This window comes from Dermacentor albipictus, chromosome 4 (genome assembly GCF_038994185.2).
Source record: "Dermacentor albipictus isolate Rhodes 1998 colony chromosome 4, USDA_Dalb.pri_finalv2, whole genome shotgun sequence".
Taxonomy (NCBI): domain Eukaryota; kingdom Metazoa; phylum Arthropoda; class Arachnida; order Ixodida; family Ixodidae; genus Dermacentor; species Dermacentor albipictus.
The window spans coordinates 141,321,791-141,334,966 of record NC_091824.1 but is presented as its reverse complement, the minus strand read 5'-3'; the positions used below and the strand labels follow the sequence as shown (position 1 = coordinate 141,334,966).

General features: G+C 48.8%; 1 protein-coding gene across 3 annotated transcripts in view; it reads left to right on the top strand.

Moving 5' to 3' along the window:
* Positions 1-13,176, top strand: part of zfh1 (Zn finger homeodomain 1) — a 663,681-nt gene that overhangs the window by 479,564 nt on the left and 170,941 nt on the right. For all 3 annotated transcript variants that reach the window (XM_070537688.1, XM_070537686.1, XM_070537687.1), the window contains exons 2-3: positions 2,174-2,624; positions 5,185-5,381. In XM_070537688.1, the coding sequence (XP_070393789.1) occupies positions 2,174-2,624; positions 5,185-5,381 (648 nt within the window). The remainder of the gene's footprint in view (positions 1-2,173; positions 2,625-5,184; positions 5,382-13,176) is intronic.

Sequence of the window (13,176 nt, the reverse complement as noted above, 5' to 3'; positions counted from 1 at the left end):
CTTCACTAGCGAATTACGCCGCGCACTCAAAAGGGGCACTCTAATATAACGTGCTTACGTGTCTCGCAGCAACTGCAAGACGTGCACGATAGACTGACCACACGTCTTTGTCTGTATAAACGTTCGTGCACGTTTACACAGCCAGCCTTCAGCTTGAGTAGTTGTGCGCCACCACGACGAGGCAAGCCTCGACAGCAAACACGGGGCGGGAACGTTCCATTTGCGACACGCTGGTTTGGGTGCTGCTTGAGTAGGTGGCGATAAATCAGCAGACGAGCGTCATCAAGCTTGCAAAAATTTTAGGGTAGACACAGTCGTTATGAGCGCAAGTTGAAGCCAACCGATCAGCCTCTTCGTTTGCGCCGATCCCTACGATCCACTGGGCAACGAGAGATACCCCACGGGATGCAATTTTGTTGGCAGAGTCAGCAATGCTGCGCACAACTGGGCACTCAATCTGACTGCGTTGTAACCTGCAAAGTGCAGCGCGCAAGTCCGTAAAGATGGCAATCTTCGACGTGGTTAACTCCTCTTGCACGTATTTCAGTGCAACATTAATCGCTGCTAGATGCGCAGTTGTTGACGAAGTTGGATGAGGTATTTGAAAGATACGTCTAACTTGAGTCGAAGGGACGAAAAAAGCTGCAGAGGTGCCGTGACTGTCATTGTGTACAGATGCATCTGTGCGTACTTGAAGATCATTTGGAAATTTTTCGAACATGTGTGACTGAGTCAATTGGAATATTGCCGAAACAGGCATGTTGAAATGCCCGACCTGAGATCATCGGCATTAATGTGACGCACTAGACTAAGTGAACTCGGCTGACGTGTCCCAATAAAGCAACGATATTGCTCATAAAATAAATATGAATAAACATAACTTTTCTCCCGTGGGAGCCGAACTCATATCCAACGCATTTCACGCACGTTGCTTTAAGAATTATGCTACAGGGTTTCGCCGTCCTCCCGTCTATTTTCCTCGGCATTTGTGTGCGGCTGTACAAGATTGAGCCCTTGGGAGTGTAAGCAAGCGTTGCTCACGGAAAAGTATCGTGCAGTTATTATAGTAAATTATTTAGATTGCTCGAACGCTTGTTTCTTAAGGCTTTGGGGCATTGCTTATTTATTTATTTATTTATTTATTTATTTATTTATTTATTTATTTATTTATTTATTTATTTATTTATTTATTTATTTAATCATCCTCCCGTAAGCAAGCAAAAAATGTAATGACTCATAGGCCCCTGAGGTGCATGGCTACCCACTTTGCGTGAATTAGCTGCGATAGCACTACTCCTGTTGTCGTTGTCGGCGATTTCCATGTGGATGTGTCGATATACCGGAAAGGGAGCAGTTTACGCGTTCCGTGTTGAAGACATATCCGCTGCGATGCCACGCCAATCCGGCCCGATCGGCCGACCACCCAGTGGCGTACGCGCATCGATTCAACATCATCGAGGAATGAGATTGCAGTTGAGGGTAAAATAATGACCACCGATCGAGACAACAAATGAGTGTGCGTATCTTTCGTCACGGTGACCACCCATCAAGACAATAAATCAACTCGTACCTTTGTTAAAAACTCCGTGTCCTGTGCTAAACAGCTTCGCTGGTGAACCACATTTATTTATTTATTTATTTATTTATTTATTTATTTATTTATTTATTTATTCATTCATTCATTCATTCATTCATTCATTCATTCATTCATTCATTCATTCATTCATTTACGCAGTACTGCATGCAGCAGTGCTACCCAAGCAGGTTTAGAAAATATGTTTTTAAACAGTTTTTCAAAGGAAATTTAATTGTTAAGAAAAGAGAACACAACGGGCCTTTCTATTGACTGTGGGGCTACCTACAGCTTGCACAGTGCTGCAAACGACTTCGGAGACGGAGTAGAGTTTGTCGTCCACACACTGCTCTATCGGTCTAAACTGATTTCACTGTTGAACATCTTGAAGGGGCAGCGCAATATGACGAAGACAGAAGGCAGGAACACACCGGACATCGCGTGTTCCTGCCTTCTGTCTTCGTCATATTCCGCTGCCCCTTCAAGAAGTTCAACCAGTACAAACTCGCCCAAATGTCGATCCTTTTACAGTGATTTCACTGTCTCTCCCTGGCGTCTTCCTAAACAAACACACCCATTTTTTTTTTTTTTTTTGCGCAGTGGAGCCGGACGGCATGGCCGAGGACGCCGATCAGGTGGATGCCTCGGCGGCCGCCTCGGCCGACTGCCCGCCGCCAGCCGCCCACGGAGACGGCGGACTGCCTCCCTCCTCTTCGGACACCGCCGACCACGACTCCTCCTCCTCCTCGACGGCGGCGCACAGAGCTCTGAGCGGCCACGTGAAGCTTCTGCGGCCCGTCACGGTGCAGGCGTCCGTGGTGCCCGAGTCCCCCCCTTCGTCGCCCAACCTGGACGACGATGCGCCCCCGCTGCAGATCGACGAGGACGCCCCGACACCGCCTAGCCCGTCGCCGCCGACCTCGCCGCACCCGCCGCGCCTCGTCCGAGTCATTTCGTGCCCCTCCGTGCAACCGGCCAGCCCACGTCCTGCCAGCGACCTGGTCGCCACCGGACATCACGTCGAGGCTCCGTGTGGTGGCAGTGCGTGGAGGTAAGGTCCGCCTAGACGTTTCCGCAGCCAGGACAGTAAGGAGCTTCCACTTCACTGAGGAGCTGGAGTTCAAATCTTTGGGAGCGTTAACTGGCCAGCGAGCGACATCAGCGAGAGACATTCATCATATATATATATATATATATATATATATATATATATATATATATATATATATATATATATATATATATATATATATATATATATATATATATATATATATATATATATATATATATATATATATATATATATATATATATATATGTGTGTGTGTGTGTGTGTGTGTGTGTGTGTGTGTGTGTGTGTGTGTGTGTGTGTGTGTGTGTGTGTGTGTGTGTGTGTGTGTGTGTGTGGTAAACAATCAGGGAAGAGACGGAGACGGGGTCGTTACAGGCATAAGCAGCGATATATTTTATTTACAGAAAAGGCAGGCGAGAGGTCGACTTGGGCTGGTGTGCTCTAGCCTGCTTGTCTGCACTGGGCAAGAAGGCAAGGAAGCAAAAGTGTTGAGATGAATGATGAGGAGGAGACTGTAAAGTTGCAGGTGTAACTAACGTTGCAGTATACAGGTGGAGGTTTTAATGAAGCGAAGGAAATGGGAAGTGGAGATAGATGGAATGTTAGACCACAATAGATAATAGTAACACCCGAATAGCTCAAACATACGAGGCGACTATTTGTCGCCGGTCCCTTTCAAAAGGCATGCCGTCAGGAATCATCATCAATAATCTTTTGTCATGGTCAGCTTTTGAAGGTTGTAGCTGTCGTTAACTTTTAGCGGCAGTGTAATCAGAACTGCCCACTAGCAAAGCTACAAATGAGGCTGGTTGTTGATGCTTCATTCATGGTGATGAGGTAAAAGTGGGGGATAGCTCATACCTGTACGGATAAATAAGCGATATATGTCACAAAAGGGGGAAAATGAAAAAAAAAAATCAATGTTGCAAGAATAAACAGTTGTTAGTCGGCGCTTCATCTCGTCTGTGTCTTTTTACGTCCACTAGTTGCGCTTGTCCATGTCTCTTAGTGCCACAATATTTACCCTTACACAATATGTACCCTTTGGCATGAAAGGCACTCACCACAGTCGTGTCGAGTGGTTAGCGGTCCAAGGCAATGAGAACTACCAACGCTAGCTTGGCACGCGCCAGGCTAGGATCGGTAACCCGTAGCACCGACCGAGAATTTTAAAAAATCAAGGCCATCGTCTCTATTGGCTTATATCGTCTCTCGCTGCCTCCTATCTTGTCCTTGCGCTCCAGAGGCTTTTACCTTCCTTGTAAAGCGATGGCCGTAATTGAAATTAGTCACTTAGATTGGGGCATATTGAGTCTAACTGGCGTAGTAGATACTTGAAGAAGAAGTTAGCATTACGAGTTCCGGACGAACGACGACGCGATGGGACACACTTGGCGCTGTGTCCTGGCGGTCCTTCCATGACGCACTACGTTTACTTCTGCTAATGGATCCCCAAGAAGGCCAAACGACCACACCTTGAAACACCTTGCAGTAGCTTGACGTGAAACCATGAAGTTAAAGAAGAAAAAAAAACTTGAAGTAATGAATTTTTTTTTACTAATACCACTCCTTGGTGATCGAGAAACTCACCCTCACTGCAGTGCATTCAAATAGACACCGAGATCACTCGTTTGGAAAATTTTGATTCCGGAATCGCTGTGGGATGTGACTCGAGAGCAGTAACTGCCTCAGTCCAGAGGTGGCGTTACCATACAGTGAATGTCATGAACCTGAACCGGCCTGAGCAACTACTTAAGAGGAAAAAACGAAATCAGGAAAGAAACCATTTATGATAACTGAAAGGGAAGCTCATTACTTTTCGAAGCGAGATCGGGATGCCTTAGAACACGCACCTATAAAGCGAGATATAAGAAGGAACAAGAAACATGTCCTTGCTGCGGTAAAGCTAGGGAAACTAGGGAGCATGTTTTATTAGAATGTGAAGACGTCTACCCAGCGGTCGATTTAAGCACCACTGGCTTCCTTGAAGCCCTTGGGTTCAGCGGGAGCAGTGGAAAAGTAAACATGTCCGCAATAGGCATCAGTAAGAGGCGATTGGTGGATTGGTGGACGAAAAATAGGGAACCGACAAAAATGGAGACGTAAAAAAGCACAGTTAGCAATAGGGGATCAGAAAATTTGGGTTTGGGAGTTTATAGTGTTCTTTTTTTATTGTTTAACTTAGGTAGGACATTAGGCAGTATAGTAGCAAGAGATTGGTGACGGAACCTACCGCCCCATTCCAAAGGGGACGCTCATAACATCCATCCATCCATGTCATAAAACTATCTGCGTCATCTTCAACCAACTCGACCAACTGTCTATTCTGGTCACCTTTTCGAGCAGCTGTGGAGTGTCAACTCGAGGGACGCTGCAGAATACAGGGAATAGAATAGCTGCGTTTGATCACGGGAAACGGAATGTAAGTGCCGAGCTAGAGAGGTCATATACGTGTCCAAGGCATTCAGGAAAGCCCGCGTAAGACGCAGCTTGTTACGTCATACTGATGTGCTCGTGCCGCTGTTTTGCACTGCAGAGACCGCGTCGAAGGCGTCGCCAATGGCGACGAGAACAGCGGCGATCTTCGACAGGAACGTCGCAGATCGGGCGAGCCTCCATCCGACGCGGAGGAAGCCAGGATCCGCGAGTATCTGTGCCGAAGCGACACGGCTGTCATCTACCCGGAGCCTGTAGAGGCTGCCAGTGCTCCAGACGTCGCGGCACAACGACAAGGTACTGTAGAGCTACAACTGCATGATACTTCCCGCTGGTATAGCTTCCTCACATTGCTTCCAGTTGTCTACAGGCGCAATTATTATTATTGTTATTATTAGATATGGAAACATACGCGCACATAAAGGAAACAAGGGGGGAGCAAGCTGACAACTGCCACCAAGAGGGGCACGACGCCTGCCTACTCTTTCGGGAGGAGGGAATGAAAAGAGGACAAAAGGAGAAGAAGATAGGAAACAAAGAAATAGGAAAGAAAATAGGAAGTAAACAAAAGACAGAGACACCGACAAAGGAAAGTCGGAACATGGAAAGAATGTCTATAAACGGGAGGCCAAATCGGTTTTCTGCATGAAAGTTAGCAAGGCTCTATGGGGCTGGTCGCGTTGAGCAGCACTCCCTCTCGCAAACAGGCAATCGTCAAGGGTAGTACACTTGAGTCCAATCAGTCCATATTCCTTAATTAGGAGTGCACGTTGTGCGATGAATGCGGGACACTCCAATATAAGGTGTTCAAGTGTCTTAATTTCACTAACAGTGCTCTAGCATTACGAGGCAAGCCATGACCACGAACACGGGGAGGGAACGAGCCGTTTGCAACACGGCGGTCTGGGTGCTGCTTTAGGAGGCATCGGCGGATTGACACAATGGCGTTGTCAATCATACAAGAAATTTCTGGGCAGTCACTCTCATTGTGAGCACAAGTTGAAGCGAGTCGATCATCATTTTCAGTTCCAGCAATACCCACGTGCGAAGGTATCCACTGGGCAATGAGGGACACCTCACGAGAAGTAATTTTGTGTGCGAACTTTATTATGCTACGTAGAATTAGGCCGTTGGCGCCCTTTCTCAACAGGCCTCTAAGGGCAGCATGGGAGTCTGTGAGGATGACGACCTTCGATGTGCTTATTTCTTCCTGTACGTGCTTCAGAGCAATATCAATCGCTGCCAGCTCTGCAGTTGTTGATGAGGATGCGTCCCGCATGAACGAAGAAAACCTGAAAAATACAACGTTGTGTGCGTGTGTACTTTCTTTTCTGGAGAAATCTACAAACACAATGCCTTGCTGGATACGTAGTTGACAACAATACCGTAGGAAAGTGCGTTTCTTGTAGCAGCTTACACACTTTTATGCATATTTGTCACGCTCATTGCCATGCTTTCAACACTGCAAGCGATGAGCTGCTATACGACGAAGCATTTCGTCGGGCTAGCGTCGATTACTTTATGGCGTTATACGACTTACCTGTTCATTTTTTTCCCTTCTTTTTGAAGAAGACGACAACGAGAGAAAAAGTGCGCCTTTACCTTAGCTTGAAAAATCCGGATGAAAATCGTTTCACGTCCCAGAAGTTAGTCACCCTTGGCCGCGTGGTCACGTGCAGCGTTTCCGCGCAGACTGCTTATGAATATTCCCATCTCAACATTCGATTCAGATGTCACTCACGTGTTCGTATATGTAACAAAATAAAGAAAGAAAACAAAAGCATCCCTGAGCAAGTTTGCGGCAAACCTAGAGAGGAAAAAAATTAAGAAAGAAAGGTTGAACAGGGGAGCCGAACAACTGGGCTTCAACAAATTCCTCTCCTCCAAACCCAAACACCGGGAGCACTCGACCGGCGCAGCGCGCGCACCGATCCTCTCCGCTTCCGGCAAAGCGAACGCCGTTGCTCGTCACCTCGTAAAGCATGACAAGTGGAACGGGCCTGCGTAGTAGGCGTCCGCCATTGCCGTGCACGTGCGCGGTGCAGCAGACCGCGCTCGACTACCACATCTCTCGACCCCCGCGCTGTGCGCGGCTCTTCTCTGTGCGCGCGCGCATGCACTAAATCAGGCCCGACTACCGAAATGTGTCGGCGCCGCAAGGCGTGGGAGTGGTGGCTGTGGCCGCAGCATACAGCGGCGGCATTGATGGCGGCGCGAGGTGGCGACGGCCCCAGAAGTGCGCGCACAATAGCTTCGTTTTCGTCACGTGACCGGACGCGCGTGACCGCGGTAGTAAGTAACGAGCGCGGCACGATGGTCGGCGAAGACCATCGAGTAGGTTGCTGTCCAGGCGCTGCACGGTCTCCACGTGCTTCAGGCGCCGTTATGAATGTACGCGAAGCGCGCGCGGGTTAGTGGCGACGCTGCGTTGCTCATCCGGTCGCTGCTGCCTCTTCTCAACGCGCTCCGCGGTCTACGTACAAAAGGTTTTCTGTGAGACCACCCCGAAGATTCACGCGTTCTGGGCGACTCGCGAGAGGAAAGCAGGCGCGCGCGGTGCTCAACGCGCGCGCGCGCGCACCGCACCGTGCAACGGACGGGGGCGTCTCTCTCCCATCTCCCCTGCCAGAGGTGTAGCCCTCCCCTTTCCCCTCTGCAAAGCGTAGCGCGCCTCGCCCAAAATGCAGCGCTTCCGCTTCCGTTGACTGCGACTTCCGGACCTTTATTATGGCACGCGATGCGCTTTGCTCTCCCCGCGCCGCCGTTGACGTGACGCCGCGACGACGCGCACCGCCGCTTGCGCTCGTTACCTCGCGCATAGAATATGGCACTGCGCCCTCGCTCCTGTCCTTCCAGCACTTGTCGTGGCGTCCTCCGGCGCGCCGATTTATGCCCCTCTTTTGGAGACGCGAGCAGCCAGAATTAATTAGAGCTCCCTCTGAAGTGGGTCCCGGCGCGGGAAAGAGGCACCCCCTCCTGTTGTATGACGGCGTCACCTCGTTTTTACCTTCTCGGAGGAGGAGCACGCCTGCAGCCCGCCAACCTCGTACAACGACCCCCACCCCTCCTCGCCTCGGCGCTTCCCTTCGCGTTTTCGTCCTCGCAAGTTACTCTCCGTCCTACACTTTAACAACGTCATGAACCCTGTGGCAAATGGATGGCTAACAAGCGGGCCCCCACATCCCGCGTCATAGCCTGATGGAACGAATGGAACCGAAAGAAAAGAGAAATAGACAGAGAGGGAGAGTTCTGCCGGCGGGAAGTGATTTCAACCCCCCACGCGGCGAAAACTTCTCCCCACGTCCCGTAACCGTCCCGACGTTACAAATCGGAAGATGCTGCGGAGTCTCTACTCGTGGGTCCCCCCACCCTCCCTACTTACCTCTTCTCTCGCTTCTCCCTGTTCCCAACCGGCCCCGTGCGCCCCTAGAACCGTACACTCAGCCATCGTCCCCGGACCTTTTCTTCGGCCTGGCGAACATTAAAAGCGACTTGCACCCCTCCCAGTCTGGCGGACCGACGGGGCTGTCTAAAGGACAAGCTCCCCCTTTCCTCCTCCCTCTCATCCCCACTTCTCTTCGTCCGGTCGACGTGCGGGAGCCCACGCGCGCGGCGCGATCGGCGTCAGGCTGACTCAGGAGCGTCGCCACCGCTGCCGCCGGAGCCTTTTCAATCACGGTGGATGATGCTGCTCCCTCCTCCGCATCCGCGCACGGAAGGGAGCGCACGCGTGGCTACGCTGGAGGAAGCGCCTCCGCGATGGAATATGGGGAGCGCTGTGATGGCGCGAGCCGCGCACGGGACCGGGACGCTTCGCGCTCCCTCCAGGAAGGAAGCGACCCAAGGTGCCGCAGCAGAAGCAGCCTGGCAGCGCCTCCCCCCCCCCCTCTCTCTCTTTCCCTCTGGCTCCGATGTGAGCTGCTCTTCCACACTGCGTTATCCCGTCCCGGGACGAATTTGCGCCCCCTTTTGTCTGCGAGAAAGGCCGGAGGAAAAGAGGATGGTTTTCGTCCCCGGGTGGCTGTCCTGAATCACACGTCCCGCGCGGTCGGTATACGAGCGGCGTTCGTCTTCCGCCCTGTGTGCTTCTTTGTTTGCTTCGCGCCACGCCCCTGCTTGCGAAGCTGCCGTCGACGCCACTTTTGCTGTGATCCTGCCGGTGCGTGGTGCTTCGCATTCGGTGAACCGTTAGCTAGCACACCGTTTGTGCGAATTCTTGGGGTGATTTTCAACAGTGCGCTGCCATTGAACAAAAAGGGAAACGAGAAAACTGAGAGAAACAAATAGACACGGTTAAAGGTACACCGCGTGAACTCCCTCCTCAAAGCCACGCGCCGATTCCATCATCAAGCTGCCCTCATAAACTTTTGGGGTATGTGGGAAAATACCTACGTTCATATGTAGTTCGTGTGTCGGTTGCCACGTCATCCATCTGGCGCTCGGACCTGCTAAAACTGCGTCGTCAGTAATTCTTATGGCTCGTACCCGGCTTTTAAGCTCGGTCGAACTTCGCAAGCATCTAATTTCACAGAGCTGTAGTAGTACAGTGATAGGCGATGATGGCTGCCGTCAGCCGTCGTTGTCGTAGGTCCTTGCTTTTCATACTTGTCATCCTTTTAGCGCCGTCATTGTCTTCAACGTTATTATTCACGTCGTCACTGTCAAACCATGACTGTTTTTGGTGGCAGTTAAGACGTTCCCGTCAATAGCCATTTGCATTTCTAAAGGAGATTGTTTACTGAAATACATATGGTCCCTTTCTGGAACCTAGCAGCAAATATTATAAGTTAAGGCCTGCTACATTCGTACAGATTAGTGAAATGTTTCAGTTATAGCAACCCCTACTACTCCTTTTTTTATTTTCGTATTATCACCACAGTCCATAAGTTCGTCGTGAGCGTGTAACTGCAATGACCTGCCGTAATAACAGTTTCTTTGTTTAAGCTGTTGCTTCTCAGTTCGATGTAGTTCAGATTAAGAACATACTCTGGCAATATAAACGTAACTAAGCGTTATATATATATATATATATATATATATATATATATATATATATATATATATATATATATATATATATATATATATATATATATATATATATATATATATATATATATATATATATATATATATACATATATATATATATATATATATATATATATATACACACACTTGAATTGGAAGGCTGCTAAAAGGAAGAGAAAAACAGTGGGAAGATGATGATGGCACTGTAGTCGAAGCTTATGATGGAAGATGTGAACAGAAACAAGCGAATGCTTTTTTCGGAGTTTCACGTCTAAAGAATGCTCGCGTGAATATCCACAAAGATCGAAATTGTGTGATTTCTCGGTCACCTGCAAATCCCAGTCGCAGAACAATGTCCCCTAGTATTATTGCAAAGAAGAAAAAAATCTTGTCAAACGGATGAACGAAGCGGCATTATTTTTATAGCGTACTATGAAGTGCTTCCATTTCAAGTGCGCGACTGCGTCATCACGGGAGGAGCATTTCTTGTCCCTTCAAGAACCTTCAAATCTAAGCCTGAGCTTTTGGTGTCCATTTCCTTTTGCATTTATTTTGTTTTATTTATTTTTTTCTTGTGGCATTTTGGTTGATCTAATGCGGGAGTCAGCGTGTTTTTCCAAGCAAATATATCAAGACAGTATTCTGTGTGTCTGTGCTTTTGTGCAAAGGATCGATAAGAAGTGCACTTCGTCTCGCTTCATCAGCGCACTCACTTGGCTCGAATGAGCGCTCGTTCTTAACAGTGGTTGTTCCCCGGGCGATCAACTGCACGAACGACGTTTCATTATTTTAGATGGTTCCTGACAGACCCAATATGGTGAAATTCTTTGATAAACTTAATAGCCTCAGCTTTGATTCTAGTTTACGCTTTTTTTTTCATTCACTCGAAGGCTACATGTGTCAGGATGCAATCTCGCAACGACCGATGTGTAGTTCTATTGGCCACTGATTGACTCAGTGTAGCAAGCTGCCTGCGAAACTGGTAAACGTCATTTTCCCCGCTCGTTTAATTCTATGGGAACAACAGAATATAAGCATTTAATGAGCTAGCGTGGCCGAGTTGCCAGTTGTAGTTCATATTGGTATCCTCCACGACGTGAAAGAGAAACAGCGAGCGTCTTCCCTTTTGTAGCACGGTGACCCCCCTTATCAAGTTAGTGAAGTCTATCTCCCCCTTCCACTCTCTTTCTCTTTTTATCTCCCTTAACCCATGCCCACGTGCAGGGTAGCCAACCGGAACTACCTCTGGTTAACATTCCTGCCTTTCTCTGTACTCTCTCTCCCTCTCCCTCTTTCTCTCTCTCTCTCTCTGCTTTGGCATCACCGTCGCTTTTCTTCAGCCGAAATGTATGTTTTTTTTTTTTTCTCTTGCGGGTTTGTTCTTCACTATCTCTGTTTATTGATGGTAAGCCTTTGAACCGTTGCTATTATACGTTGGTGAGACAACTTCTAATTTCCTAATTGCTTTTTTTAATTTGCTTTCTACTTTCTTTATTGCATGTGCAAAAAGCCTTTCTCATTCCCCAGAAACACAGGCGACGATTTCGCATGTTTTCATGATGTTCAAGTGCAGAGTCGGAAAAACGCTCCATCACCTACTTTCCTACTGAAGCACCCACCCGTTCGCTTTTTCGTAGGCTCACTCGCTCACTTACCTTCCCTCACTTATTTATCTACACATCTGAGCGCTCAGTTTTTAACTCGCTTACTTATCCAGTCGTTTTCTCACGCATATTCATTCTCATACCAAAACCCTGAACTACTTATTAATTCACATGCTCCCTCATTGGCTGACTTATTCATGAATTGACTTACGCACTCACAATTGACTCACCCATTTTCCCACATGAAAGAATAGCAGTTCGTTTGCACTCACTCGATATATCGCTAACTCAAGCACAATATAATTATTGGCTCAATCATTTACCTATTCATTCACTCAATCACACACGCATTCAGTCGTTCTGTCACTCGCTCGCATGGTCATGCATTCACGTATTCACTCACCAACGTACCAGAACTATCACTCACCACTCACTCACCCTTTTAAGTTACTATTACATATAATGCTCCTCGAATGCCGACTTGCTCACTCACTCACTCACTCACTCACTCACTCACTCACTCACTCACTCACTCACTCACTCACTCACTCACTCACTCACTCACTCACTCACTCACTCACTCACTCACTCACTCACTCACTCACTCACTCACTCACTCACTCACTCACTCACTCACTCACTCGTCAGCTTTCTCCCTTAGAGTACAAAATACTTACAGCGATTACTTCTATTTTATTTATTTTCTTTTTCGTAGCAATTTACAGCTTTACTTCTTCCCTGAAGCAAACAAAATAAAATTCATGCAGCGCTTTCCTTTTCATCTTGCTTGTATTTCAAAACTTCCACGCTCCAACGCATGAACACCGGCGGCCAAAGTTTTGCGCTTACAGCCGCCTTGTTTTCTGTTTTCCCCCGCCACCGGGCAGCCCCGTCGGTATTGTGGCGTGCGCTTTAGCTTTAAAGGCAGGGCGCTACGTGTCCGGCATGCAAATCTGTCGACTTTATTAGGCGAGCGACAAAAGCCTTCCCTTTTCTTCAACCCCTGATAAAGGGGATCTCAGGCAGTGGGCGGAGATAGAGAACGAGGGGGGGCCGGAGAAAGTTTAATTGGGAAGCGTGCCCAGCCTCTCGGCTCGCCTCTGCAGCCGTATGCAAGGAGCGCAGTTCTAGCGGCTTGAATGCAAGAGGGGGGGAGGAGGGGGGGGCAGGACGGCCGCGTTCCTTGTTAGCATCCTCCACCACAACCCGCTTTTCCCTGCACTTGCTCGGCGGGGGTTCCGCCAATGTCTTGCATCCCTGAAAGTAAGACCGGCCGACCACCACCACCACCACCAACATAGCGGGGGCAATGGTCCTAAGCCCTGCTCGTGTGTAGAGAGAGCCCTGGCTGGGGCCTCGCGTATGCGCAGCGGCGCGACTTAAGCGATTGTCGCGGGCGGCAATGTGGCGCCGCCGAGTCGTGTGAGAGCGTACGCGCGCGCGAGCGGCGACCGTTT